General features: G+C 37.3%; 1 protein-coding gene across 3 annotated transcripts in view; it reads left to right on the top strand.

Moving 5' to 3' along the window:
* The window catches only part of NOS3 (nitric oxide synthase 3), a 720,543-nt gene that overhangs the window by 636,263 nt on the left and 56,753 nt on the right, over window positions 1–27,527 (top strand). For all 3 annotated transcript variants that reach the window (XR_008402467.1, XM_053713262.1, XM_053713263.1), the window contains one exon: window positions 11,727–11,921. Coding sequence is in view for 2 of the 3 variants with exons in the window: in XM_053713262.1 (XP_053569237.1) it covers window positions 11,727–11,921 (195 nt within the window). In the remaining variant the exon portion in view is untranslated. The remainder of the gene's footprint in view (window positions 1–11,726; window positions 11,922–27,527) is intronic.

Genomic DNA, 27,527 nt, shown 5'->3' on the forward strand with positions numbered 1-27,527 from the left:
ATAATAATATATGTGTGACAGTAACACTCAGCTGTATAATAATAATATGTGTGTGACAGTAACACTCAGCTGTATAATAATAATATGTGTGTGTGACAGTAACACTCAGCTGTATAATAATAATATGTGTGTGACAGTAACACTCAGCTGTATAATAATAATATGTGTGTGACAGTAACACTCAGCTGTATAATAATAATATGTGTGTGACAGTAACACTCAGCTGTATAATAATAATATGTGTGTGACAGTAACACATCAGCTGTATAATAATAATAATGTGTGTGACAGTAACACTCAGCTGTATAATAATAATAATGTGTGTGACAGTAACACTCAGCTGTATAATAATAATATGTGTGTGACAGTAACACTCAGCTGTATAATAATAATATGTGTGTGACAGTAACACTCAGCTGTATAATAATAATAATGTGTGTGTGACAGTAACACTCAGCTGTATAATAATAATAATATGTGTGTGACAGTAACACTCAGCTGTATAATAATAATATGTGTGTGACAGTAACACTCAGCTGTATAATAATAATAATATGTGTGTGACAGTAACACTCAGCTGTATAATAATAATAATATGTGTGTGACAGTAACACTCAGCTGTATAATAATAATATGTGTGTGACAGTAACACTCAGCTGTATAATAATATGTGTGTGACAGTAACACTCAGCTGTATAATAATAATATGTGTGTGACAGTAACACTCAGCTGTATAATAATAATATGTGTGTGTGACAGTAACACTCAGCTGTATAATAATAATGTGTGTGTGACAGTAACACTCAGCTGTATAATAATAATATGTGTGTGACAGTAACACTCAGCTGTATAATAATAATAATATGTGTGTGACAGTAACACTCAGCTGTATAATAATAATATGTGTGTGACAGTAACACTCAGCTGTATAATAATAATATGTGGTGTGACAGTAACACTCAGCTGTATAATAATAATATGTGTGTGACAGTAACACTCAGCTGTATAATAATAATAATAAGTGTGTGACAGTAACACTCAGCTGTATAATAATAATATGTGTGTGACAGTAACACTCAGCTGTATAATAATAATAATATGTGTGTGACAGTAACACTCAGCTGTATAATAATAATATGTGTGTGACAGTAACACTCAGCTGTATAATAATATGTGTGTGACAGTAACACTCAGCTGTATAATAATAATAATGTGTGTGTGACAGTAACACTCAGCTGTATAATAATAATATGTGTGTGACAGTAACACTCAGCTGTATAATAATAATAATGTGTGTGTGACAGTAACACTCAGCTGTATAATAATAAATATGTGGTGTGACAGTAACACTCAGCTGTATAATAAATGTGTGTGACAGTAACACTCAGCTGTATAATAATAATATGTGTGTGACAGTAACACTCAGCTGTATAATAATAATATGTGTGTGACAGTAACACTCAGCTGTATAATAATAATAGTGTGTGACAGTAACACTCAGCTGTATAATAATAATAATATAGTGTGTGACAGTAAACACTCAGCTGTATAATAATAATGTGTGTGTGACAGTAACACTCAGCTGTATAATAATAATGTGTGTGACAGTAACACTCAGCTGTATAATAATAATATGTGTGTGACAGTAACACTCAGCTGTATAATAATAATATGTGTGTGACAGTAACACTCAGCTGTATAATAATTTGTATGTGACAGTAACACTCAGCTGTAATTAATAATATGTGTGTGTGACAGTAACACTCAGCTGTAATTATTAATATGTGTGTGTGACAGTAACACTCAGCTGTATAATAATAATAATGTGTGTGTGACAGTAACACTCAGCTGTATAATAATAATATGTGTGTGTGACAGTAACACTCAGCTGTATAATAATAATAATGTGTGTGACAGTAACACTCAGCTGTATAATAATAATATGTGTGTGACAGTAACACTCAGCTGTATAATAATAATATGTGTGTGACAGTAACACTCAGCTGTATAATAATATATATGTGTGTGACAGTAACACTCAGCTGTATAATAATAATATGTGTGTGACAGTAACACTCAGCTGTATAATAATAATATGTATGTGACAGTAACACTCAGCTGTATAATAATAATAATGTGTGTGTGACAGTAACACTCAGCTGTATAATAATAATAATGTGTGTGTGACAGTAACACTCAGCTGTATAATAATAATATGTGTGTGACAGTAACACTCAGCTGTATAATAATAATATGTGTGTGACAGTAACACTCAGCTGTATAATAATAATATGTGTGTGTGACAGTAACACTCAGCTGTATAATAATAATATGTGTGTGTGACAGTAACACTCAGCTGTATAATAATAATATGTGTGTGTGACAGTAACACTCAGCTGTATAATAATAATAATGTGTGTGACAGTAACACTCAGCTGTATAATAATAATATGTGTGTGACAGTAACACTCAGCTGTATAATAATAATATGTGTGTGACAGTAACACTCAGCTGTATAATAATAATATGTGTGTGACAGTAACACTCAGCTGTATAATAATAATATGTGTGTGACAGTAACACTCAGCTGTATAATAATAATAATATGTGTGTGACAGTAACACTCAGCTGTATAATAATAATATGTGTGTGACAGTAACACTCAGCTGTATAATAATAATATGTGTGTGACAGTAACACTCAGCTGTATAATAATAATGTGTGTGTGACAGTAACACTCAGCTGTATAATAATAATAAAGTGTGTGTGACAGTAACACTCAGCTGTATAATAATAATATGTGTGTGACAGTAACACTCAGCTGTTTAATAATAATGTGTGTGACAGTAACACTCAGCTGTATAATAATAATATGTGTGTGACAGTAACACTCAGCTGTATAATAATAATATGTGTGTGACAGTAACACTCAGCTGTATAATAATAATAAATGTGTGTGACAGTAACACTCAGCTGTAATAATAATAATGTGTGGTGTGACAGTAACACTCAGCTGTATAATAATAATAATGTGTGTGTGACAGTAACACTCAGCTGTTATAATAATAATAATGTGTGTGACAGTAACACTCAGCTGTATAATAATAATATGTGTGTGACAGTAACACTCAGCTGTATAATAATAATATGTGTGTGACAGTAACACTCAGCTGTATAATAATAATATGTGTGTGACAGTAACACTCAGCTGTATAATAATAATATGTATGTGGACCAGTAACACTCAGCTGTATAATAATAATATGTATGTGACAGGTAACACTCAGCTGTATAATAATAATAATGTGTGTGTGACAGTAACACTCAGTGTATAATAATAATAATGTGTGTGTGACAGTAACACCTCAGCTGTATAATAATAATATGTGTGTGTGACAGTAACACTCAGCTGTATAATAATAATTATGTGTGTGACAGTAACACTCAGCTGTATAATAATAATATGTGTGTGACAGTAACACTCAGCTGTATAATAATAATAATTTGTGTGTGACAGTAAACACTCAGCTGTATAATAAATAATATGTGTGTGACAGTAACACTCAGCTGTATAATAATAATATGTGTGTGACAGTAAAACACTCAGCCTGTATAATAATAATATATGTGTGTGACAGTAACACTCAGCTGTATAATAATAATATGTGTGTGACAGTAACACTCAGCTGTATAATAATAATAATGTGGTGTGACAGTAACACTCAGCTGTATAATAATAATGTGTGTGACAGTAACACTCAGCTGTATAATAATAATATGTGTGTGTGACAGTAACACTCAGCTGTATAATAATAATATGTGTGTGACAGTAACACTCAGCTGTATAATAATAATGTGTGTGACAGTAACACTCAGCTGTATAATAATAATAATATGTGTGTGACAGTAACACTCAGCTGTATAATAATAATAATGTGTGTGACAGTAACCACTCAGCTGTATAATAATAATGTGTGTGTGACAGTAACACTCAGCTGTATAATAATAATAATGTGTGTGTGACAGTAACACTCAGCTGTATAATAATAATGTGTGTGTGACAGTAACACTCAGCTGTATAATAATAATAATAATGTGTGTGTGACAGTAACACTCAGCTGTATAATAATAATATGTGTGTGACAGTAACACTCAGCTGTATAATAATAATGTGTGTGTGACAGTAACACTAGTGTATAAAAATAATGTGTGACAGTAACACTCAGCTGTATAATAATAATATATAGTGTGTGACAGTACACTCAGCTGTATAAAATAATAATAATGTGTGTGCTGACAGTAACACTCAGCTTGTATAATAATAATAAAGTGTGTGTGACAGTAACCCTCAGCTGTTATAATACTAATAATAGTGTGTGTGTGACAGTAACACTCAGCTGTATAATGATTAATAATTGTGTGTGACCAGTAACACACAGCTGTATAATAATATAATAGTTGTGTGTGACAGTAACACTCAGCAGTATAATAATAATATGTGTGTGACAGTAACACTCAGCTGTATAATAATAATAATAATGTGTGTGACAGTAACACTCAGCTGTATAATAATAATATGTGTGTGTGACAGTAACACTCAGCTGTATAATAATAATATGTGTGTGACAGTAACACCTCAGCTGTATAATAAAATATATGTGTGACAGTAACACTCAGCTGTATAATAATAATATGTGTGTGACAGTAACACTCAGCTGTATAATAATAATATGTGTGTGTGACAGTAACACTCAGCTGTATAATAATAATATGTGTGTGACAGTAACACTCAGCTGTATAATAATAATGTGTGTGACAGTAACACTCAGCTGTATAATAATAATAATATGTGTGTGACAGTAACACTCAGCTGTATAATAATAATAATGTGTGTGTGACAGTAACACTCAGCTGTATAATAATAATGTGTGTGTGACAGTAACACTCAGCTGTATAATAATAATATGTGTGTGACAGTAACACTCAGCTGTATAATAATAATAATATGTGTGTGACAGTAACACTCAGCTGTATAATAATAATAATATGTGTGTGACAGTATCACTCAGCTGTATAATAATAATATGTGTGTGACAGTAACACTCAGCTGTATAATAATAATAATATGTGTGTGACAGTAACACTCAGCTGTATAATAATAATATATGTGTGTGACAGTAACACTCAGCTGTATAATAATATGTGTGTGACAGTAACACTCAGCTGTATAATAATAATATGTGTGTGACAGTAACACTCAGCTGTATAATAATATGTGTGTGACAGTATCACTCAGCTGTATAATAATATGTGTGTGACAGTAACACTCAGCTGTATAATAATAATATGTGTGTGACAGTAACACTCAGCTGTATAATAATAATGTGTGTGTGACAGTAACACTCAGCTGTATAATAATAATATGTGTGTGTGACAGTAACACTCAGCTGTATAATAATAATAATATGTGTGTGACAGTAACACTCAGCTGTATAATAATAATATGTGTGTGACAGTAACACTCAGCTGTATAATAATAATAATGTGTGTGACAGTAACACTCAGCTGTATAATAATAATATGTGTGTGACAGTAACACTCAGCTGTATAATAATAATAATATGTGTGTGACAGTAACACTCAGCTGTATAATAATAATATGTGTGTGACAGTAACACTCAGCTGTATAATAATAATATGTGTGTGACAGTAACACTCAGCTGTATAATAATAATATGTGTGTGACAGTAACACTCAGCTGTATAATAATAATATGTGTGTGACAGTAACACTCAGCTGTATAATAATAATAATGTGTGTGACAGTAACACTCAGCTGTATAATAATAATAATGTGTGTGTGACAGTAACAATCGGCTGTATAATAATAATATGTGTGTGACAGTAACACTCAGCTGTATAATAATAATATGTGTGTGTGACAGTAACACTCAGCTGTATAATAATAATAATGTGTGTGTGACAGTAACACTCAGCTGTATAATAATAATATGTGTGTGACAGTAACACTCAGCTGTATAATAATAATATGTGTGTGACAGTAACACTCAGCTGTATAATATTAATATGTGTGTGACAGTAACACTCAGCTGTATAATAATAATATGTGTGTGACAGTAACACTCAGCTGTATAATAATAATATGTGTGTGACAGTAACACTCAGCTGTATAATAATAATATATAAGTGTGACAGTAACACTCAGCTGTATAATAATAATGTGTGTGTGACAGTAACACTCAGCTGTATAATAATAATAATATGTGTGTGACAGTAACACTCAGCTGTATAATAATAATAATATGTGTGTGACAGTAACACTCAGCTGTATAATAATAATAATATGTGTGTGACAGTAACACTCAGCTGTATAATAATAATATGTGTGTGACAGTAACACTCAGCTGTATAATAATAATATGTGTGTGACAGTAACACTCAGCTGTATAATAATAATATATAAGTGTGACAGTAACACTCAGCTGTATAATAATAATGTGTGTGTGACAGTAACACTCAGCTGTATAATAATAATAATGTGTGTGTGACAGTAACACTCAGCTGTATAATAATATGTGTGTGACAGTAACACTCAGCTGTATAATAATAATAATGTGTGTGTGACAGTAACACTCAGCTGTATAATAATAATATGTGTGTGTGACAGTAACACTCAGCTGTATAATAATAATATGTATGTGACAGTAACACTCAGCTGTATAATAATAATAATATGTGTGTGACAGTAACACTCAGCTGTATAATAATAATATGTGTGTGACAGTAACACTCAGCTGTATAATAATAATATGTGTGTGACAGTAACACTCAGCTGTATAATAATAATATGTGTGTGACAGTAACACTCAGCTGTATAATAATAATGTGTGTGACAGTAACACTCAGCTGTATAATAATAATAATAATATGTGTGTGACAGTAACACTCAGCTGTATAATAATAATGTGTGTGACAGTAACACTCAGCTGTATAATAATAATGTGTGTGACAGTAACACTCAGCTGTATAATAATAATGTGTGTGACAGTAACACTCAGCTGTATAATAATAATGTGTGTGTGACAGTAACACTCAGCTGTATAATAATAATAATAATAATAATAATATGTGTGTGACAGTAACACTCAGCTGTATAATAATAATAATGTGTGTGTGACAGTAACACTCAGCTGTATAATAATAATATATGTGTGACAGTAACACTCAGCTGTATAATAATAATAATGTGTGTGACAGTAACACTCAGCTGTATAATAATAATAATATGTGTGCGACAGTAACACTCAGCTGTATAATAATAATAATGTGTGTGACAGTAACACTCAGCTGTATAATAATAATAATATGTGTGTGACAGTAACACTCAGCTGTATAATATTAATATGTGTGTGACAGTAACACTCAGCTGTATAATAATAATATGTGTGTGACAGTAACACTCAGCTGTATAATAATAATATGTGTGTGACAGTAACACTCAGCTGTATAATAATAATATGTATGTGACAGTAACACTCAGCTGTATAATAATAATAATGTGTGTGTGACAGTAACACTCAGCTGTATAATAATAATATGTGTGTGACAGTAACACTCAGCTGTATAATAATAATAATAATAATAATAATATGTGTGTGACAGTAACACTCAGCTGTATAATAATAATAATGTGTGTGACAGTAACACTCAGCTGTATAATAATAATAATGTGTGTGTGACAGTAACACTCAGCTGTATAATAATAATATGTGTGTGACAGTAACACTAAGCTGTATAATAATAATAATGTGTGTGTGACAGTAACACTCAGCTGTATAATAATAATAATAATAATAATAATAATGTGTGTATGACAGTAACACTCAGCTGTATAATAATAATAATATGTGTGTGACAGTAACACTCAGCTGTATAATAATAATATGTGTGTGACAGTAACACTCAGCTGTATAATAATAATAATATGTGTGTGACAGTAACACTCAGCTGTATAATAATATGTGTGTGACAGTAACAATCAGCTGTATAATAATAATAATGTGTGTGTGACAGTAACAATCAGCTGTATAATAATAATAATGTGTGTGTGACAGTAACACTCAGCTGTATAATAATAATATGTGTGTGACAGTAACACTCAGCTGTATAATAATATGTGTGTGACAGTAACACTCAGCTGTATAATAATAATAATATGTGTGTGACAGTAACACTCAGCTGTATAATAATAATATGTGTGTGTGACAGTAACACTCAGCTGTGTAATAATAATAATGTGTGTGTGACAGTAACACTCAGCTGTATAATAATAATAATGTGTGTGTGACAGTAACACTCAGCTGTATAATAATAATATGTGTGTGACAGTAACACTCAGCTGTATAATAATAATAATGTGTGTGTGACAGTAACACTCAGCTGTATAATAATAATATGTGTGTGACAGTAACACTCAGCTGTATAATAATAATATGTGTGTGTGACAGTAACACTCAGCTGTATAATAATAATATGTGTGTGACAGTAACACTCAGCTGTATAATAATAATATGTGTGTGACAGTAACACTCAGCTGTATAATAATAATATGTGTGTGACAGTAACACTCAGCTGTATAATAATAATATGTATGTGACAGTAACACTCAGCTGTATAATAATAATAATGTGTGTGTGACAGTAACACTCAGCTGTATAATAATAATAATATGTGTGTGACAGTAACACTCAGCTGTATAATAATAATATGTGTGTGTGACAGTAACACTCAGCTGTATAATAATAATATGTGTGTGACAGTAACACTCAGCTGTATAATAATAATATGTGTGTGACAGTAACACTCAGCTGTATAATAATAATAATATGTGTGTGACAGTAACACTCAGCTGTATAATAATAATAATGTGTGTGTGACAGTAACACTCAGCTGTATAATAATAATAATGTGTGTGTGACAGTAACACTCAGCTGTATAATAATAATAATGTGTGTGTGACAGTAACACTCAGCTGTATAATAATAATAATATGTGTGTGACAGTAACACTCAGCTGTATAATAATAATAATATGTGTGTGACAGTAACACTCAGCTGTATAATAATATGTGTGTGACAGTAACAATCAGCTGTATAATAATATGTGTGTGACAGTAACACTCAGCTGTATAATAATAATGTGTGTGTGACAGTAACACTCAGCTGTATAATAATAATAATGTGTGTGTGACAGTAACACTCAGCTGTATAATAATAATAATGTGTGTGTGACAGTAACACTCAGCTGTATAATAATAATATGTGTGTGACAGTAACACTCAGCTGTATAATAATAATATGTGTGTGACAGTAACACTCAGCTGTATAATAATAATGTGTGTGTGACAGTAACACTCAGCTGTATAATAATAATGTGTGTGTGACAGTAACACTCAGCTGTATAATAATAATAATAATAATAATATGTGTGTGACAGTAACACTCAGCTGTATAATAATAATGTGTGTGACAGTAACAGTCAGATGTATAATAATAATGTGTGTGTGACAGTAACACTCAGCTGTATAATAATAATGTGTGTGTGACAGTAACACTCAGCTGTATAATAATAATATGTGTGTGACAGTAACACTCAGCTGTATAATAATAATATGTGTGTGACAGTAACACTCAGCTGTATAATAATAATGTGTGTGTGACAGTAACACTCAGCTGTATAATAATAATGTGTGTGTGACAGTAACACTCAGCTGTATAATAATAATAATGTGTGTGTGACAGTAACACTCAGCTGTATAATAATATGTGTGTGACAGTAACACTCAGCTGTATAATAATAATATGTGTGTGACAGTAACACTCAGCTGTATAATATTAATATGTGTGTGACAGTAACACTCAGCTGTATAATAATAATATGTGTGTGACAGTAACACTCAGCTGTATAATAATAATATGTGTGTGACAGTAACACTCAGCTGTATAATAATATGTGTGTGACAGTAACAATCAGCTGTATAATAATATGTGTGTGACAGTAACACTCAGCTGTGTAATAATAATGTGTGTGACAGTAACACTCAGCTGTATAATAATAATAATATGTGTGTGTGACAGTAACACTCAGCTGTATAATAATAATAATATGTGTGTGACAGTAACACTCAGCTGTATAATAATAATAATGTGTGTGTGACAGTAACACTCAGCTGTATAATAATAATATGTGTGTGACAGTAACACTCAGCTGTATAATAATAATAATGTGTGTGACAGTAACACTCAGCTGTATAATAATAATAATATGTGTGTGACAGTAACACTCAGCTGTATAATAATAATATGTGTGTGACAGTAACAATCAGCTGTATAATAATAATAATATGTGTGTGACAGTAACACTCAGCTGTATAATAATAATAATATGTGTGTGACAGTAACACTCAGCTGTATAATAATATGTGTGTGACAGTAACAATCAGCTGTATAATAATATGTGTGTGACAGTAACACTCAGCTGTGTAATAATAATGTGTGTGACAGTAACACTCAGCTGTATAATAATAATAATATGTGTGTGTGACAGTAACACTCAGCTGTATAATAATATGTGTGTGTGACAGTAACACTCAGCTGTATAATAATAATAATGTGTGTGTGACAGTAACACTCAGCTGTATAATAATAATAATATGTGTGTGACAGTAACACTCAGCTGTATAATAATAATAATATGTGTGTGACAGTAACACTCAGCTGTATAATAATAATGTGTGTGTGACAGTAACACTCAGCTGTATAATAATAATATGTGTGTGACAGTAACACTCAGCTGTATAATAATAATAATGTGTGTGTGACAGTAACACTCAGCTGTATAATAATGTGTGTGACAGTAACACTCAGCTGTATAATAATAATATGTGTGTGACAGTAACACTCAGCTGTATAATAATAATATGTGTGTGACAGTAACACTCAGCTGTATAATAATAATATGTGTGTGACAGTAACACTCAGCTGTATAATAATAATATGTGTGTGACAGTAACACTCAGCTGTGTAATAATGTGAATGACTGAAACTCTCAGCTGTATAATAATGTGTGTGACAGTAACACTCAGCTGTATAATAATGTGTGTGACAGTAACACTCAGCTGTATAATAATAATATATAAGTGTGACAGTAACACTCAGCTGTATAATAATAATATATAAGTGTGACAGTAACACTCAGCTGTATAATAATAATATATGTGTGACAGTAACACTCAGCTGTATAATAATGTGTGTGACAGTAACACTCAGCTGTATAATAATGTGAGTGACTAACTCTCAGCTGTATAATAATGTGAGTGACTGTAACACTCAGCTGTATAATAATGTGAGTGACTGTAACTCTCAGCTGTATAATAATAATGTGTGTGTGACAGTAACACTCAGCTGTATAATAATGTGAGTGACTGTAACTCTCAGCTGTATAATAATGTGAGTGACTGTAACTCTCAGCTGTATAATAATATATAAGTGTGACAGTAACACTCAGCTGTATAATAATGTGTGTGACAGTAACACTCAGCTGTATAATAATGTGAGTGACTGTAACTCTCAGCTGTATAATAATGTGAGTGACTGTAACACTCTATAACCATTTTGCTTATGACACGCCTTCTCCTCTCTATTTCAGACATACGTACAGGACATTTTGCGCACCCAGCTGGCTTGTCACGTGTATGATGTCCTCTACCACCGAAGGGGTCACATGTACATATGTGGTGACGTGACTATGGCCCATGATGTGCTTCAGACGGTGCAGCTGATTCTGGTGTCGCAGGGAGACATGAGTATTGTGGAAGCCGGAGATTACATTGGGGAGCTGAGGGTACGTATGGATATTGGCTGCCCAGTGTCAGCGGGTGCAGGAGGTGTTGATGGGTGGTTGTCCCTGTAACAGTGTGGCGCTGTAGGATCAGTACAGTGTTATTAAGTGCGCTCTCAGGCATAGGGCAAGTGTGTATAAGTAGTAGTGCAGGAGGTATCAGGTGTAATGCATCATAGTGTAGGTGCATTTTAAACGTAGTGCAGTGCAGGAGCGTATCAGGTGTAATGCATCATAGTGTAGGTGCATCCTAACCGTAGTGCAGTGCAGGAGCGTATCAGGTGTAACGCATCATGGTGTAGGTGCATCTTAAACGTAGTACAGTGCAGTAGCGTATCAGGTGTAATGCATCATGGTGTAGGTGCATCTTAAACGTAGTGCAGTGCAGTAGCGTATCAGGTGTAATGCATCATGGTGTAGGTGCATCTTAAACGTAGTACAGTGCAGTAGCGTATCAGGTGTAATGCATCATGGTGTAGGTGCATCTTAAACGTAGTACAGTGCAGTAGCGTATCAGGTGTAATGCATCATGGTGTAGGTGCATCTTAAACGTAGTACAGTGCAGTAGCGTATCAGGTGTAACGCATCATGGTGTAGGTGCATCTTAAACGTAGTACAGTGCAGTAGCGTATCAGGTGTAATGCATCATGGTGTAGGTGCATCTTAAACGTAGTACAGTGCAGTAGCGTATCAGGTGTAACGCATCATGGTGTAGGTGCATCTTAAACGTAGTACAGTGCAGTAGCGTATCAGGTGTAATGCATCATGGTGTAGGTGCATCTTAAACGTAGTGCAGTGCAGGAGCGTATCAGGTGTAATGCATCATGGTGTAGGTGCATCTTAAACGTAGTGCAGTGCAGGAGCGTATCAGGTGTAATGCATCATGGTGTAGGTGCATCTTAAACGTAGTACAGTGCAGGAGCGTATCAGGTGTAACCCATCATGGTGTAGGTGCATCTTAACCGTAGTGCAGTGCAGGAGCGTATCAGGTGTAACGCATCATGGTGTAGGTGCATCTTAACCGTAGTGCAGTGCAGGAGCGTATCAGGTGTAACGCATCATGGTGTAGGTGCATCTTAAACGTAGTGCAGTGCAGGAGCGTATCAGGTGTAACGCATCATGGTGTAGGTGCATCTTAAACGTAGTGCAGTGCAGGAACGTATCAGGTGTAACGCATCATGGTGTAGGTGCATCTTAAACGTAGTGCAGGAGCGTATCAGGTGTAATGCATCATGGTGTAGGTGCATCTTAACCGTAGTGCAGTGTGTGACAGACCCTTCTGTCAGGACTGAAAGAGTTAACTGTGTTTAGCTTTAAGAATCTAATTTCTAAAGACAGGTTTTCTGGCCTCAGCTATTGTGTGCTATAATTACATTTAAGTAATAAACAGGCCATTGTTTAATCACCCTCAGAGAACAGAGGCTAGGTGATAAGACAAGCCAAATGTGTTTAAGTTGTTATCTGCCTAAGTAAAGTATTTAAGTAATATAATTCTATTGTATCATGTCAAGGGCGCTTCTCCCTTTTATCTAATGTACAACATTCTTTCAACCCCCATCTGAGGGGGGGGTCAAAAACCTGTATAAATCTGTGTGCTGCTTCAAATAAGTTGTCATTCTGTTTTAAACCTGAAACTGGCTGGGTTGTGAATTGCTGATTGTCTATGCAGGACATTGTTCATCTGGGGTTAACCCTTGGTACACAGTTGGTACCGTAACATTGGTGGCAAGCGACGGAATGAACCTTATCGCCCAGAAGAGCAACTACACATGCCAGTAACCTCAGGAAGAGGGGGATTATTACAATACTGACTAAGATGGAAAGAGTACCAGGGACAGAAGGAACCAATGGGCCCAGCATATCAGACAGAACCCCCTGAAGAAGCAAGCTTTGATCGGGCGGTTAAAATAAGACTGGCATATTATGGCCCCAACCCATCTGCCGAAATTATCGGTCATAGCAGCTGTGGAGGCCAACCTACTTCGCCAAAGCGGCGCTGCAGCAGCCCAAGTCACAGCAACCCCAGTGGAAAAGGGAAAAGTAAATTTTGCAGCTTTTAAAACTTCCTGGAAACAGAAGGAGAGATTGATGGGTACCTTGCAGATTTGAGAGGCAATGTGCACTACACAAGGTCCCGCGAGAGGACTGGGGTCACGATATTATCCGGAAAATTATCCGGCCGGGGCCAGTGAGGCTTTTCGGGCCATTCAGATGAGGAAGTCTGGGATTATAATACTGTAAAAGAGCTCTGCTCTCCAGGTATGCAATTACACCTGAGGCATACAGGAGACGGTTTCAGAGACACTGTTAAATTAGCTGGTGATTCCTACCTTGAGTGGGCTTGTAAGGTGCACCGCACAGCAGCTCACTGGATAGCGGGGGGTGCCATGCCGTATCTGGGGAAGAGGTGCTGCAGCTATTCCTGTTGGAACATTGCTTCGACAAGTTACCCGCATGAGTTCGAGAGTGGGTTCGGGACCGTAAACCCTCACCCCCTGCATGAAGCTGCTCGCCTGGCAGATGAGTATACGGATGCCCGCAAACTGACACTGCTACCACTAAGCCCCCTGCCAGAGTGGAGTACAGACCCCCCAGTCACCCCAGCAGCTGCCAGTTACCAACCCCCGGCGCACCGCTATACCACACGTGCCTCGGGCCCACGAACTACCCTCAGAGAGGCCCGGTTCAATTCGCGGGGCTACTCACAACCTATTCGGGTGCTTTGATGTAAGCAACTAGGGCACAAAAGACCAGAGTGGTCCCCTAAACGCAGCGAACCGAAGCACAGTCCTGGAGAAGACCCGCTAGCGGAATCCCACGTAATCCTCAGCCCTGCGGCCCGCTACGCGGTAGAGGCGCAAGAATGCTGGGGCATCCTACATGAGGCAGACCTTGTGCAAGCTGCCACCGAATAACCGGCAACTGGTTAAAGTGAATGGAAGGAGGTCAGTGGTCTACGGGATACTGGTGCTACCATGACCATTGCTTCGAAAGAACTTGGTGTCTGAGAAAACAGCACACAGGAGACACTGTGCTGTGAGGGTAGCAGGGGGCACTGTGTTCCGCCTGCCTGTTGCCAGGGTGCATTTGGATTGGGGAGTGGGGCGCTAGACCTGTGAATGTGGGGGTCATGAAGGATTTACCAGCTGATGTTCTCCTTGGAAATACCTTGGTCCCCCTTGTTTCTGCCTATGCTCCATGGGTCCCGCTAGGATGTTAACCCTGTGACTACCCGTGCTCAGAACCGGGCAGCAGAGACTGACCCCCCCTGCTGCTAAGCCCCAGGACGCTGAGCTACAGTAAAACTCTATCCGCTATTGATATGTGGGAGTCACGTTTACCAATGCGCTGATGAAGGAGAAGAGTCACGTAGAGATAAAATGGTCACGTTAAATAATCATGTAACAGTGCTAGCGGGGAGAGAAGGAGGAGTGCAGAGGAGAAAAGCACGTTTAGAACAGGAATCTCTGCTAGACAAGCTGCACCGACAGACTGCAGATAACACCAGCTTGAGAGTGGAACATGAAACATTAAGGACAAACTTAGTGACAACTGGAGGAGAAGCTGATCGCTGGCTCATAGGGAGGTGCAGCAACTCAAGGGCACCCTATGTCAGTATGAAGGGATTGTGGATACCTATAAAGAGCAGGTACAAAAACCACGTAAAGAAGCGATGATATTTTGAAGGACTGTTTAGCCCTAGTCGGGGCACTGAAGAGGTTGAACCCTTATTTATTACAGGACAGGGATTCTCTCTCATAACGGGAATACAGATGGATTGTCCCAGCAAACTGACATGCCTACCACCTCCTAGTCCGGTCATCCCCAGGTTGACCCCGCAAAAGGGTCAAGCGGGTCTGCCGGAGTGTTCCACAAGGGGGGAGCTATGTGACAGACCCATCTGTCAGGACTGAAAGAGTTAACTGTGTTTAGCTTTAAGAATCTAATTTATAAAGACAGGTTTTTCTGGCCTCAGCTATTGTGTGCTATAATTACATTTAAGTAATAAACAGGCCATTGTTTAATCACCCTCATAGAACAGACGCTAGGTGATAAGACAAGCCAAATGTGTTTAAGTTGTTATCTGCCTAAGTAAAGTATTTAAGTAATATAATTCTATTGTATCATGTCAAGGGCGCTTCTCCCTTTTATCTAATGTACAACATTCTTTCAACCCCCATCTGAGGGGGGGTCAAAAACCTGTATAAATCTGTGTGCTGCCTTCAAATAAAGTTGTCATTCTGTTTTAAACCTGAAACTGGCTGGGTTGTGAATTGCTGATTGTCTATGCAGGACATTGTTCATCTGGGGTTAACCCTTGGTACACAGTTGGTACCGTAACACAGTGCAGGAGCGTATAAGGTGTAATGCATCATGGTGTAGGTGCATCTTAACTGTAGTGCAGTGCAGGAGCGTATCAGGTGTAACGCATCATGGTGTAGGTGCATCTTAAACGTAGTGCAGTGCAGGAACGTATCAGGTGTAACGCATCATGTTGTAGGTGCATCTTAAACGTAGTACAGTGCAGGAGCGTATCAGGTGTAACGCATCATGGTGTAGGTGCATCTTAACCGTAGTGCAGTGCAGGAGCGTATCAGGTGTAACGCATCATGGTGTAGGTGCATCTTAACCCTAGTGTAGTGTAGGAGCGTATCAGGTGTAATGCATCATGGTGTAGGTGCATCTTAAACGTAGTACAATGCAGGAGCGTATCAGGTGTAATGCACCATGGTGTAGGTGCATCTTAAACGTAGTGCAGTGCAAGAGCGTATCAGGTGTAATGCATCATGGTGTAGGTGCATCTTAAACGTAGTGCAGTGCAGGAGCGTATCAGGTGTAATGCATCATGGTGTAGGTGCATCTTAAACGTAGTGCAGTGCAGGAGCGTATCAGGTGTAATGCATCATGATGTAGGTGCATCTTAAACGTAGTGCAGTGCAAGGAGCGTATCAGGTGTAATGCATCATGGTGTAGGTGCATCTTAACCGTAGTGCAGTGCAGGGTGCGTATCAGGTGTAATGCATCATGGTGGAGGTGCATCTTAACCTAGTGCAGTGCAGGGAGCGTGTCAGGTGTAACCCATCATGGTGTAGGTGCATTCTTAAACGTAGTGCAGTGCAGTAGCGTATCGGGGTGTAATGCATCATGGTGTAGGTGCATCTTAAACGTAGTGCAGTGCCAGGAGCATATCAGGTGTTAACGCATCATGGTGTAGGTGCATCTTAAACCTAGTGCATGCAGGAGCGTATCAGGTGTAACGCATCATGGTGTAGGTGCATCTTAAACGTAGTGCAGTGCAGGAGCGTATCAGGTGTAACGCATCATGGTGTAGGTGCATCTTAAACGTAGTGCAGTGCAGGAGCGTATCAGGTGTAATGCATCATTTTGTAGGTGCATCTTAAACGTAGTACAGTGCAGTAGCGTATCAGGTGTAATACACTCCTGCACTGTACTACGTTTAAGATGCACCTACACCATGTTGTATCAGGTGTCAGGAATCCCTGAATATACCTTCATATGTATATCGTTTTTTTTAGTAGACAACCCAAAGTATTGATCTAGGCCCATCTTGGTATATTTCATGCCACCATTTCACCACCAAATGCGATCAAATAAAAAAAATCGTTAACTTTTTCTCAAACTTTAGCTTTCTCACTGAAATTATTTACAAACAGCTTATGCAATTATGGCACAAATGGTTGTAAATGCTTCTCTGGGATCCCCTTTGTTCAGAAATAGCAGCTATATAGACTTTGGCGTTGCTTTTTTGGTAATTAGAAGGCCACCAAATGCTGCTGCGCACCACAAATGTATTATGTCCAGCAGTGAAAGGGTTAATTAGGTAGCCTGTAGGGTTAATTTTAGCTTTAGTGTAGAGATCAGCCTCCCACCTGACACATCACACCCCTGATCTTCCCTGATCCCTCTCAAACAGCTATCTTTCCTCCCCCACCCCCCAAAGGTTACCCCCATCTTACGTACTGGCAGAAAAATCTGCCAGTATAAAAATAAGTGTGTTTTTTGTTTTCTGCAGTGTAGGATCCCCCAAACAGCTCTCTAACCCTCCCCCTCTAGATATTTGCCACCGTCTTAGCTGTCTGCCAGTACTCAGTTTGCTCTAATTTGTATTATTTTTTTTTTTAAATAAAAAACACTTTTGTCTTCATAAATGGAGAAAGTCCACAGCTGCATTCATTACTTTTGGGAAATAAGAACCTGGCCACCAGGAGGAGGCAAAGACACCCCAGCCAAAGGCTCAAATGCTCCTCCCACTTCCCTCGTCCCCCAGTCATTCTTTGCCTTTCGTCCCAGGAGGTTGGCAGAGAAGTGTCAGAAGTTTGTTTTTGTCTCTTATGGAGGGTAGTACTCTTCGGCATGGGACAGAGTTTTAAGTAATCCTGTCAGCCTCTCAGTGAGGGCTTGGCTGAAAGTTAGAGTCTGAAAATGCAGGAAGAGTCTTTCTGCGAAACCATCCCAACTCATTTTAACAACTCCACAAGCAATCAGCGTTGTCGAACTTCGCTTCACTGCCTGCTTCCTTCTCTCAAGTCCATGGCGGAGGTGAAGCTACTATCCATCACACTTGAAGGGCCGTGTTCCTGTTCCACAACGTAGATTCCAGTAAGATCGTTTCATTTTACTTCTTCATGATTGTACCGAAACTCATTGTTCCTGCGAACTCACGTGAAAAAGAACAGGGTCTCAGTGGGACACCTTTCGTATCTTGGAATCGAGGGTTAATATCTCCTGAGGGGGATTATTGAACAGGGGGGTTTTTAATCATGTTTGTTATGTGATTCAATCTGCTTTTGTGTAGTGTTATATGGGCTTGTGGCTTTTTGGAACATAACGGCCTTTTGAAGTGACGTGACCTTATGGTTCAACGCGTTTTTTTGGACTGTACGGTTCACCTTGTAGAGGTTAGTAGTGAAATCCAAAGCTAAACCAATAAATTTACTTTGGGGAATGACACTACCAGTTGTGTTGGAATATGAAGGTCTTAAAACTTTCCTGGAAAGAGAATCGGCCTTACCATTTTTGCATCCAGGCCTGTATGTAATAAGGAAATCAAAACGACTGAAAAATAAGCTCCATCTGATTTGACGTGCCGATAATGTTTTATTGGTTTTAAGGTATTCCAAGTTTTTATGGTAGGTGTAAATCAAAAAAGGAATGGTTGTACCTTCCAGGAGATGCCTCCAAAATTCAAGGGCAGATTTTATGGCCAGGAGTTCTTTTTCTCCAATGGAGTAGTTCAGTTCTGGGGATGTCATAACTCTTGAAAAGTAACCAACGGGATGCATGGGGGTGTTGGGTGTTTTTCTTTGCGACAAAATAGCTCCCAAGCCATAGTCAGATGCATCAACCTCCAATATATATTGCAATTGGGGATCAGGAAACTTAAGAATTGGAGCAGTAGTGAAAGAGTGTTTCTACTTTTGGAAATCTTGTTCTGCTTGAGGGGTCCAATGGAATGTTGATGAATTACTACTTAAAGAAGTGATAGGTTTAGCAATAGAAGAGAAATTTCTGATTAATCTTCTATAAAAGTTAGCAAAACCAATGAAACACTGTATGTCCTTCTTGTTAGTAGGAGTAGACCAAGAAGTTATAGCTTCTATTTTTTTTTGTTCCATCTGTATGCCTAAAGGAGAAATTGAATAACCCAGAAAAGATATAGTATCCGTATTGAAAATACATTTTTCAGGTTTAGCATAAAGTGAATTTTGTCTAAGTCGGAGTAAAACAGTGCATACATGTATAGTATGTTGTTCTTCAGTTTTGGAGTAAATCAGTATGTCGTCAAGATAAATAATCATACATACGTCAAGTAGATCTCTAAATAAATCATTAATAAAGCACTGAAAAGTTGCTGGTGCATTACATAAACCGAATGGCATGACAGCGTACTCGAACAAGCCATACTTTGTTCGAAACGCCGTCAGCCATTCGTGTCCCTCTTTGATTCTTATTAAATTATACGCCCCTCTCAGATCGAGTTTAGTGAAAATAGTCGCCCCTTGTAATCGTTCTATGATTTCTGGAATAAGGGGCAGAGGGTATCTGTTCTTCTTGGTTCTTTTGTTGAGCTCTCGGTAATCAATAATTGGTCTTAACGTGTTATCTTTATTACGGACGAAGAACATACCCGCACCAGCTGGGGATGTGGATGGCCTAATAAAGCCCTTCCGTAAGTTGGCATCGAGATATTGTTTCAAATGTACTAATTCTGGCTCAGAAAGAGGGTATATATGTCCATATGGGATATCAGAACCAGGTAACAATTCTATGGGGCAGTCGTATGACCTGTGTGGAGGTAAGTTTTCTGCTTCAGTTTTGACAAAAACATCCATAAAGTCTGAGTATGTCTTAGGAATAACAGGAGTCTCAATGGATGTGTTAAGTATATGTGTTGGCAGGTAACAGGATTTAGAACAAAATGTAGAATTGAAGAGAACTTGTGAATTTCTCCAAGATATCTAAAGTTCGTGTGTTTGCAACCAGAGTAGACCTAGAACTATAGGAAACAGGGGTGATGCTATAACGTCAAAGGATATAGACTCTCTATGACCAGAAGTAGTGGTCATGAGCAGTGGTACAGTCTTATGGGTGACAGGACCTGAAGATAAATAAGAACCATCAATCACACGTATGGCTAGTGAATCAATACGTTTTATTAATGGAATGTGATATTTATCAAGAAAAGTTTTATCAATGAAATTGCCAGTGGTTCCGGAGTCAATAATGGCCTGTGTCTGGATTCTTTGTCCCTCCCACTGTAAAGAGATAGAGAGGTTACAATGAGTAATAAGTGAAAAGTGTTGAGTACAAACTACTACTGAAGACCTACTCTTACCCTTTTGTTTCTGGAGAAAAGGACAGTCCTTTACTGTATGTCTGAGAACTGGAAACTCTGTGACAGTGTGTCACAGATAACCTATAGGAGGCGCTTATTTAACAGATGGTGTGGGTGACCCTAGTGTAAATATTTATAAAAAAAAACCCATAAAAAGTTATGGGGAGAGCAAAACTAAAATACAGAATTAATAAATAAATTATTAAAATAAAATGCAAACTTAATTAAAAGAGTTATTATGATTAATATAAAAAAATTGTATATATGTGTATATACACACGTTGCACTGGATGGTGTCCAGTATAGGCGGTGCAAATGTACAGTCCCAAAATAAGTCCATATGAGAAAGGAATAAATGAAGAAGGCAGCTCTCGGTCTTCACTTCACAAGTGATGTAATTTCTTAGATGGACAACTGTAAAAAACAGAAACAGAGGCGCCACATGTGTAGATCAATGGATACCACAAACACCAAACTGGATAAGATACAGGGTACTCACAAACATGAAGGCACTCTTGTGTGCCTATTAGAGGCAGGCTGGTATTCTAAACAGCAAACCAGCTGGCTGTGTGAACGAATCCCCGTCATGGTGTCCTGAAGCAGTGGATATCCTAAAAGGCAGCCCTTGCCTAGATCGTTTCCTATAGGTTGGAACAGGGGAGAAAGGCTAAACAGCCTTTGGGTTACTTGAAAGGGAGATTAATAAACACACCAGACTTAGTGAATCATAAAACTAGCATTTATTATACAGAATAAAATAGCCAGTAATGTAGCACATTACAGCTGGTGTGTTAAAATCAAATCTCCTATAATATATAGAGATGTACAGCGACGCGTTTCTCGGGGGTAACCCCGTTTCCTCAGGCTTGTATACTCTACCTATGTCTTAATCACCCTTAAATAGGGCTCAGTAACCACATGTTTACAATGAACACTCCCCTTCCTTCCTTCACTTGAACCAATGAGAACCTTCCTTTCCCCCCACTCCCACTTGTTGCAGTAATTAGTTAATATTTACAGGTTAAATTTATAATTAGGAATATGCTACTGATTTCCTAAGATTCGTGTTATATATACAGGTGATCTTGCGGTTTTTTTCAAAAAGATAACTTTTACGATCGTATAGAAAATTGCAACTGAACCTATGTAAACAAATCATGTGGTGTATATCTAACCAACCAATGATGACAAGGAACCATGAGGCTTGTCTCAAAACCTGAATCCGATTGGTGAGAGTCTGGTTATCCATGGACTACATGTCCCATGATTCCTGTAGATTTGATTCGTGGGTGTGGACCGCACCGATTCTGTATTCACCGCCGTCAGCTAAGCGTCAGCGTGACAAATAAAAATTTCATTGCTCAATGCAGATAAACACCCACGAATCCAATAGGTTGATGTGATGTAAACAATCTGTCGTCTAGTTGACCAGCAATGTCCATTCGCGAAAATAATATATGTTGAACTCACAAATATGCGTAATGAAAATATAGGTGACCAATAACAATGGCTCTATTCATGGGTTGTGAATATAATACGTGAGATTCATTTATGGCGATATCTTATTGGTCTGACAAGTGTAATATATGTATCGCTAATGATAATGATATATATGTATATATATATGAGATTAGTATACAATAAAAGCTAATATGAAAAGGAAACCAGTGTTAATAAAACTATATTCTAAAGGACAGATACCCACTCCTATCTGTTCCTCAAAAAATATATCCTTTCTTGTGTGGTTAATACCCTGTGCTGTGTTTGTGACCATATCTCTATATTTAGTATGTGCACTAGTATGCCAGACACATTGCATATATTGCTGTGACTAATGTCTGTGTATATTTATACCCTATAAGTATCCAAAATAACAATTTCTGGACATGGTGATGATAAAATGAAAAAGGAAAAAACTTTTAATCTATATTTTCCAAATATGTGTGATGATATTGTGTATGTATGTGAAAACGTATCGTTTGGACAATATATTTAGTGAATGTCTACGTGATTCAATTAAAGGGAATATTAAAGGGATATTTCGTGCTGCTAGGGAATATATATAAAACTACGCGTGCATGCGTGTTAATAATTTATGTTGTAATGGGATGTAGTGAATTTGTGATAATCAATGGGATCAGTGATGCTAGTATTGGTATATATTTAAAATATGAGAGTGACAGATAATTAAATATTGATTAGTTCATCAATATAAAAGGAGCTAAGAGTGAAACCTAAAAATGCGAATAAGGGTAAGAACGGGACCTGATACCTGTACTGAATATAATCACTAAATGTAATAAAATTGTGATGATCGTTCTGATATGTGTTGTTAGTACTAATATATATGCATTTCATATACTCACTATTATATAAGATTAAGCAACAAGTGGGGGGTGAAAGTCCAGTGTACAAAATCATTAAATGACCAAATATATCTCTGTATGTTACCCTTCGACCACATTAAACAAAATTGCTGTAAATAATAAACAAAGATCTAAACACATAAAATCTATACTGTTGATAATCACATTGGAATTCATCCCAAGATTTAAAAAACAATAACATATGTTATGTGAATACAACTGAATCTATGACCTCGTTTAGGCCTGTGGGAAACAGACTGTTGAATTTAAAAATCCAATAGGTTTCCCTCTGCCTGAGTTTGGTGAACCTATTATATACATTACTTTTCGGAATGTTTTCTATTGGGGTGATTTTAAATGGACATTTTCCAGATATGTAATGCTTACAGGTATGTCTAGACACACTATGTTTAGGTGATTTTGCTTTTATGTTCCTCAGATGCTCGCTCCATCTAATACGAACCTTCCTACATGTCCTGCCTATGTATTGTATGCCACATTTGCAGGATAACGCATATATGACATAGTTGGAATCACAGGTCATTTTACTTTTAATAGTAAATTTTTTCCATTGCTATATGACTCTATTCTAGTTGTTCCATGGGAAATATGTTTACACATATAACACAGTCTCTTTCCACATTTGTATACTCCCTTTTTACTAAAAATGTGGTTTCCTATCTTCTCTCCTAATTTTGGTATATTGGCTACCTTTCTTTTTGTCATCACCACCTTACTTGGGGCTAGTTTTTGTTTGTAGGAGGGTGCTCTTTTAAAAACCAATTTTGGTTGTGAAGGGAGTGTTTTGTTCAAAATCGGATCTTTTAATAAGATCGGCCAGTGTTTTTTTAAAACTTATTGATGTTTTTGTGATTGGAGTTATATTGTGTAATAAAGAGTGGTTGTTTGCTAAAATTACACTTTTCTTTATTGTCATGTTGGTCTGTGTTGGGAACTGAAGTTAGTAATTGTTCTCTATTTAAATCCCTGGCTCTCTGGGAACCCTTGTCAATGAGTTCAATAGGATATCCCTTCTCTATAAATCTTGATGTTAGAATGGGCGCTTGCTGGTCATACTGTTCTACCGTGCTACAATTCCTACGTAATCGACAAAACTGACTGTATGGAATGTTAGTCTTCCATTTTGTTAAATGGTTGCTGGAGAAGTGTAAGAAATTGTTGCAGTCTACCTTTTTGAAGTAGGTAGAGGTAGATATATTGCCCCAAGGGTCCCAGGCAAGTATGATGTCCAAAAATTCTATCTGATCCTTTTGTAAATTATGTGAAAAACTTATACCCATATTATTATGATTCAAATGTGAAACAAATTCCAATGCTTCTGCTTCTGAACCATCAAAAATAAAAATCAAATTGTCTATGTAACGGCCATAGAACACCAGATTGCCCCTCCATTGTGAGTTGTAAATATATAGGTCCTCAAATTGACCCATAAAAAGATTTGCAAAACTAGGGGCAAATCTGGTGCCCATGGCCGTTCCCTTAATCTGTAAATAAAAAGTGTCTAAAAACTGGAAATAATTATGTTTTTAAAATAAAATTTATAAGAGAAATCAGATATTCTTTTTGTATCCCAGGCATGTAAAGGTCTCTATTCAAATATAACCGTGTTGATCGTATCCCTAAATCATGGGATATATTTGAATAAAGAGATCCAACATCACATGAGAGCCAGAAGTAATTGCCACTATTAACTTTAATGCCAGATAATCTATTGAGTAGGTCTCTGGTATCTTTAATATAGGATGGTAGATTAATTACGTGCTTCTGAAGATAGATATCTATATACTCAGACAGTTTGTCGGTGATACTGTTGATGCCCGCTATTATGGGCCTACCAGGGGGGACCTTATCATCTTTGTGCAGTTTGGGGAGATGATAATAATACGGGGTACTAGGGTGATCAGGTGTAAGGTATCTCTTTTCTTTTTTTGTAAGAATATCATCCCAGAGACCTTGCTCTAATAGAAGATTAAGTTTCCTAGTGAAATCAATGGTTGGGTCGTGGGATAGCTTTATATAGTATTCTCTATTATCCAAAATACGATGAGCTTCTTTGGTATAGTCTATATAATTTTGTAGGACTATGCCCCCACCTTTATCCGCCTGACGGATGACCAAATTCTTGTCACCCGTCAGGCTTTTGAGGGCTCTGGCTTCATTAGGCCAGGTTCGTTTTTTCCCCATGATTCTTTTGGGCATAGATTCCAAGTCTTCTAAAACTAATTGCTGGTATAGATCAATATAGGATACCTCCTCTTTCGGTGGATGAAAGGTGGAGGGGGGTGCTAGTGAGGTATGAATTATTCCCTCAAACAATTCTTCCAAACTTAGGAAATCAGTAGCATATTCCTAATTATAAATTTAACCTGTAAATATTAACTAATTACTGCAACAAGTGGGAATGGGGGGAAAGGAAGGTTCTCATTGGTTCAAGTGAAGGAAGGGGAGTGTTCATTGTAAACATGTGGTTACTGAGCCCTATTTAAGGGTGATTAAGACATAGGTAGAGTATACAAGCCTGAGGAAACGGGGTTACCCCCGAGAAACGCGTCGCTGTACATCTCTATATGTTATAGGAGATTTGATTTTAACACACCAGCTGTAATGTGCTACATTACTGGCTATTTTATTCTGTATAATAAATGCTAGTTTTATGATTCACTAAGTCTGGTGTGTTTATCAATCTCCCTTTCAAGTAACCCAAAGGCTGTTTAGCCTTTCTCCCCTGTTCCAACCTATAGGAAACGATCTAGGCAAGGGCTGCCTTTTAGGATATCCACTGCTTCAGGACACCACGACGGGGATTCGTTCACACAGCCAGCTGGTTTGCTGTTTAGAATACCAGCCTGCCTCTAATAGGCACACGAGAGTGCCGTCATGTTTGTGAGTACCCTGTATCTTGTCCAGTTTGGTGTTTGTGGTATCCATTGATCTACACATGTGGCGCCTCTGTTTCTGTTCTTTACTGTATGTGCCTTGGAAGCACAGTATAAGCACAAATTATTGGCCTTTCTTCTGTTCTTTTCTTCTGTAGTCAAAGGACCTTTAGTAAAAGCAATCTCCATTGGTTCATCAGAAGTGCGGGCAACAGGAGGAGTATAGGATGGTATAGGTGACTTTCTCCATGGCTGTTCTGCATAACCACTCTCACTTTTACGTTCACAAATCCTCCGATCTATAGTGACAGCATGTGACATAAGGCCATCGAGAGTAGAGGGGAGAGGACCCCTTGCCAATTCGTCCTTAACAATGTCTGAAAGACCAGTACGGAATTGGTATAGCAATGCTGCCTCATTCCACATTGTGTCAGGTGCCCACCTTTTGAAATCAGAGACATAATCCTCAGCAGGTCTTCTATTCTGTTTTAATGCCTTAAGTGCATTTTCAGCTGTATTCTGTTTATTTGTATCCTCATAGAGGAAAGACATTTTCTCAAAGAACTGTTGTAGAGAATCCAGAATTGGATCATTATTCTCAAAAAAATTGGTAGCCCAAGCTTTGGGTTCTCCTTTCAGATGAAATAACAGTAAGAACTTTTGTACGTTCAGTAGGATAAGTCTTAGGTTTCAATGAGAAGAAAAGGAGACAAGAATTTTTAAAGTCTCTGAACTGATTTCTATCCCCTGAAAATCTCTCTGGGGGACAGACTTGAGGATCAGGGGGTGATTCAGGCATGGAGGGTCTGTTGTCAATGTTGTCTCTAATAACTGTTCTGAGATACTGATTCTCAGACTGGATCTCTCTAATGCCTTGAATTAGTATATCCATGTTCTGAGCTAATGCAGATACTTTATTAGTGAGTTCTGCTAACTCCATACTAATTCCCTTTTCTTTTTTTGGGGGCTCTGTAATATGTAAGAATCAATACAGGGAATTGGTTAGGTTACCACTCAGTCTCACAAATATCGGGGCTGTTAAGTCACAATCCCCTATTCTGATCCTAGACTGAGGACCCAGTATGGGTTAAAAAGGAATTCTCAACTCTGCAGAAAGGATTAGCTCAATTAGTGAAAGCTGAATCCAATACTTGCTGAACAGAGGAGAAAAGGATATTAGTGCCTGTATATAAGGATTAACAGGCAAGAGTGAGACAAAAATGAAACTTGCATATAATACTGAAGAATAGGTAGGATATTTATACTTATACTTAAGCTAATAAGTCAGTTCACTTGTAGGAGTATCAGAAAATAGAGTCACATATATGAGAAATGCAGCCTTTTCCAGGAGTGAATGTACATAAGCACAGATTTCAATGATAAGTTCAGTTCACAGCATATAACTTACAAGTTTGCAATAAAACCTGATGAGTCCAGAAAACACTTTCAAAATGGTAATGCCAAAGGAATATTCAGTACCTTTAATCCT

Source organism: Bombina bombina, chromosome 5, assembly GCF_027579735.1.
Source record: "Bombina bombina isolate aBomBom1 chromosome 5, aBomBom1.pri, whole genome shotgun sequence".
In the NCBI taxonomy this organism is placed as follows: Eukaryota; Metazoa; Chordata; class Amphibia; order Anura; family Bombinatoridae; genus Bombina; species Bombina bombina.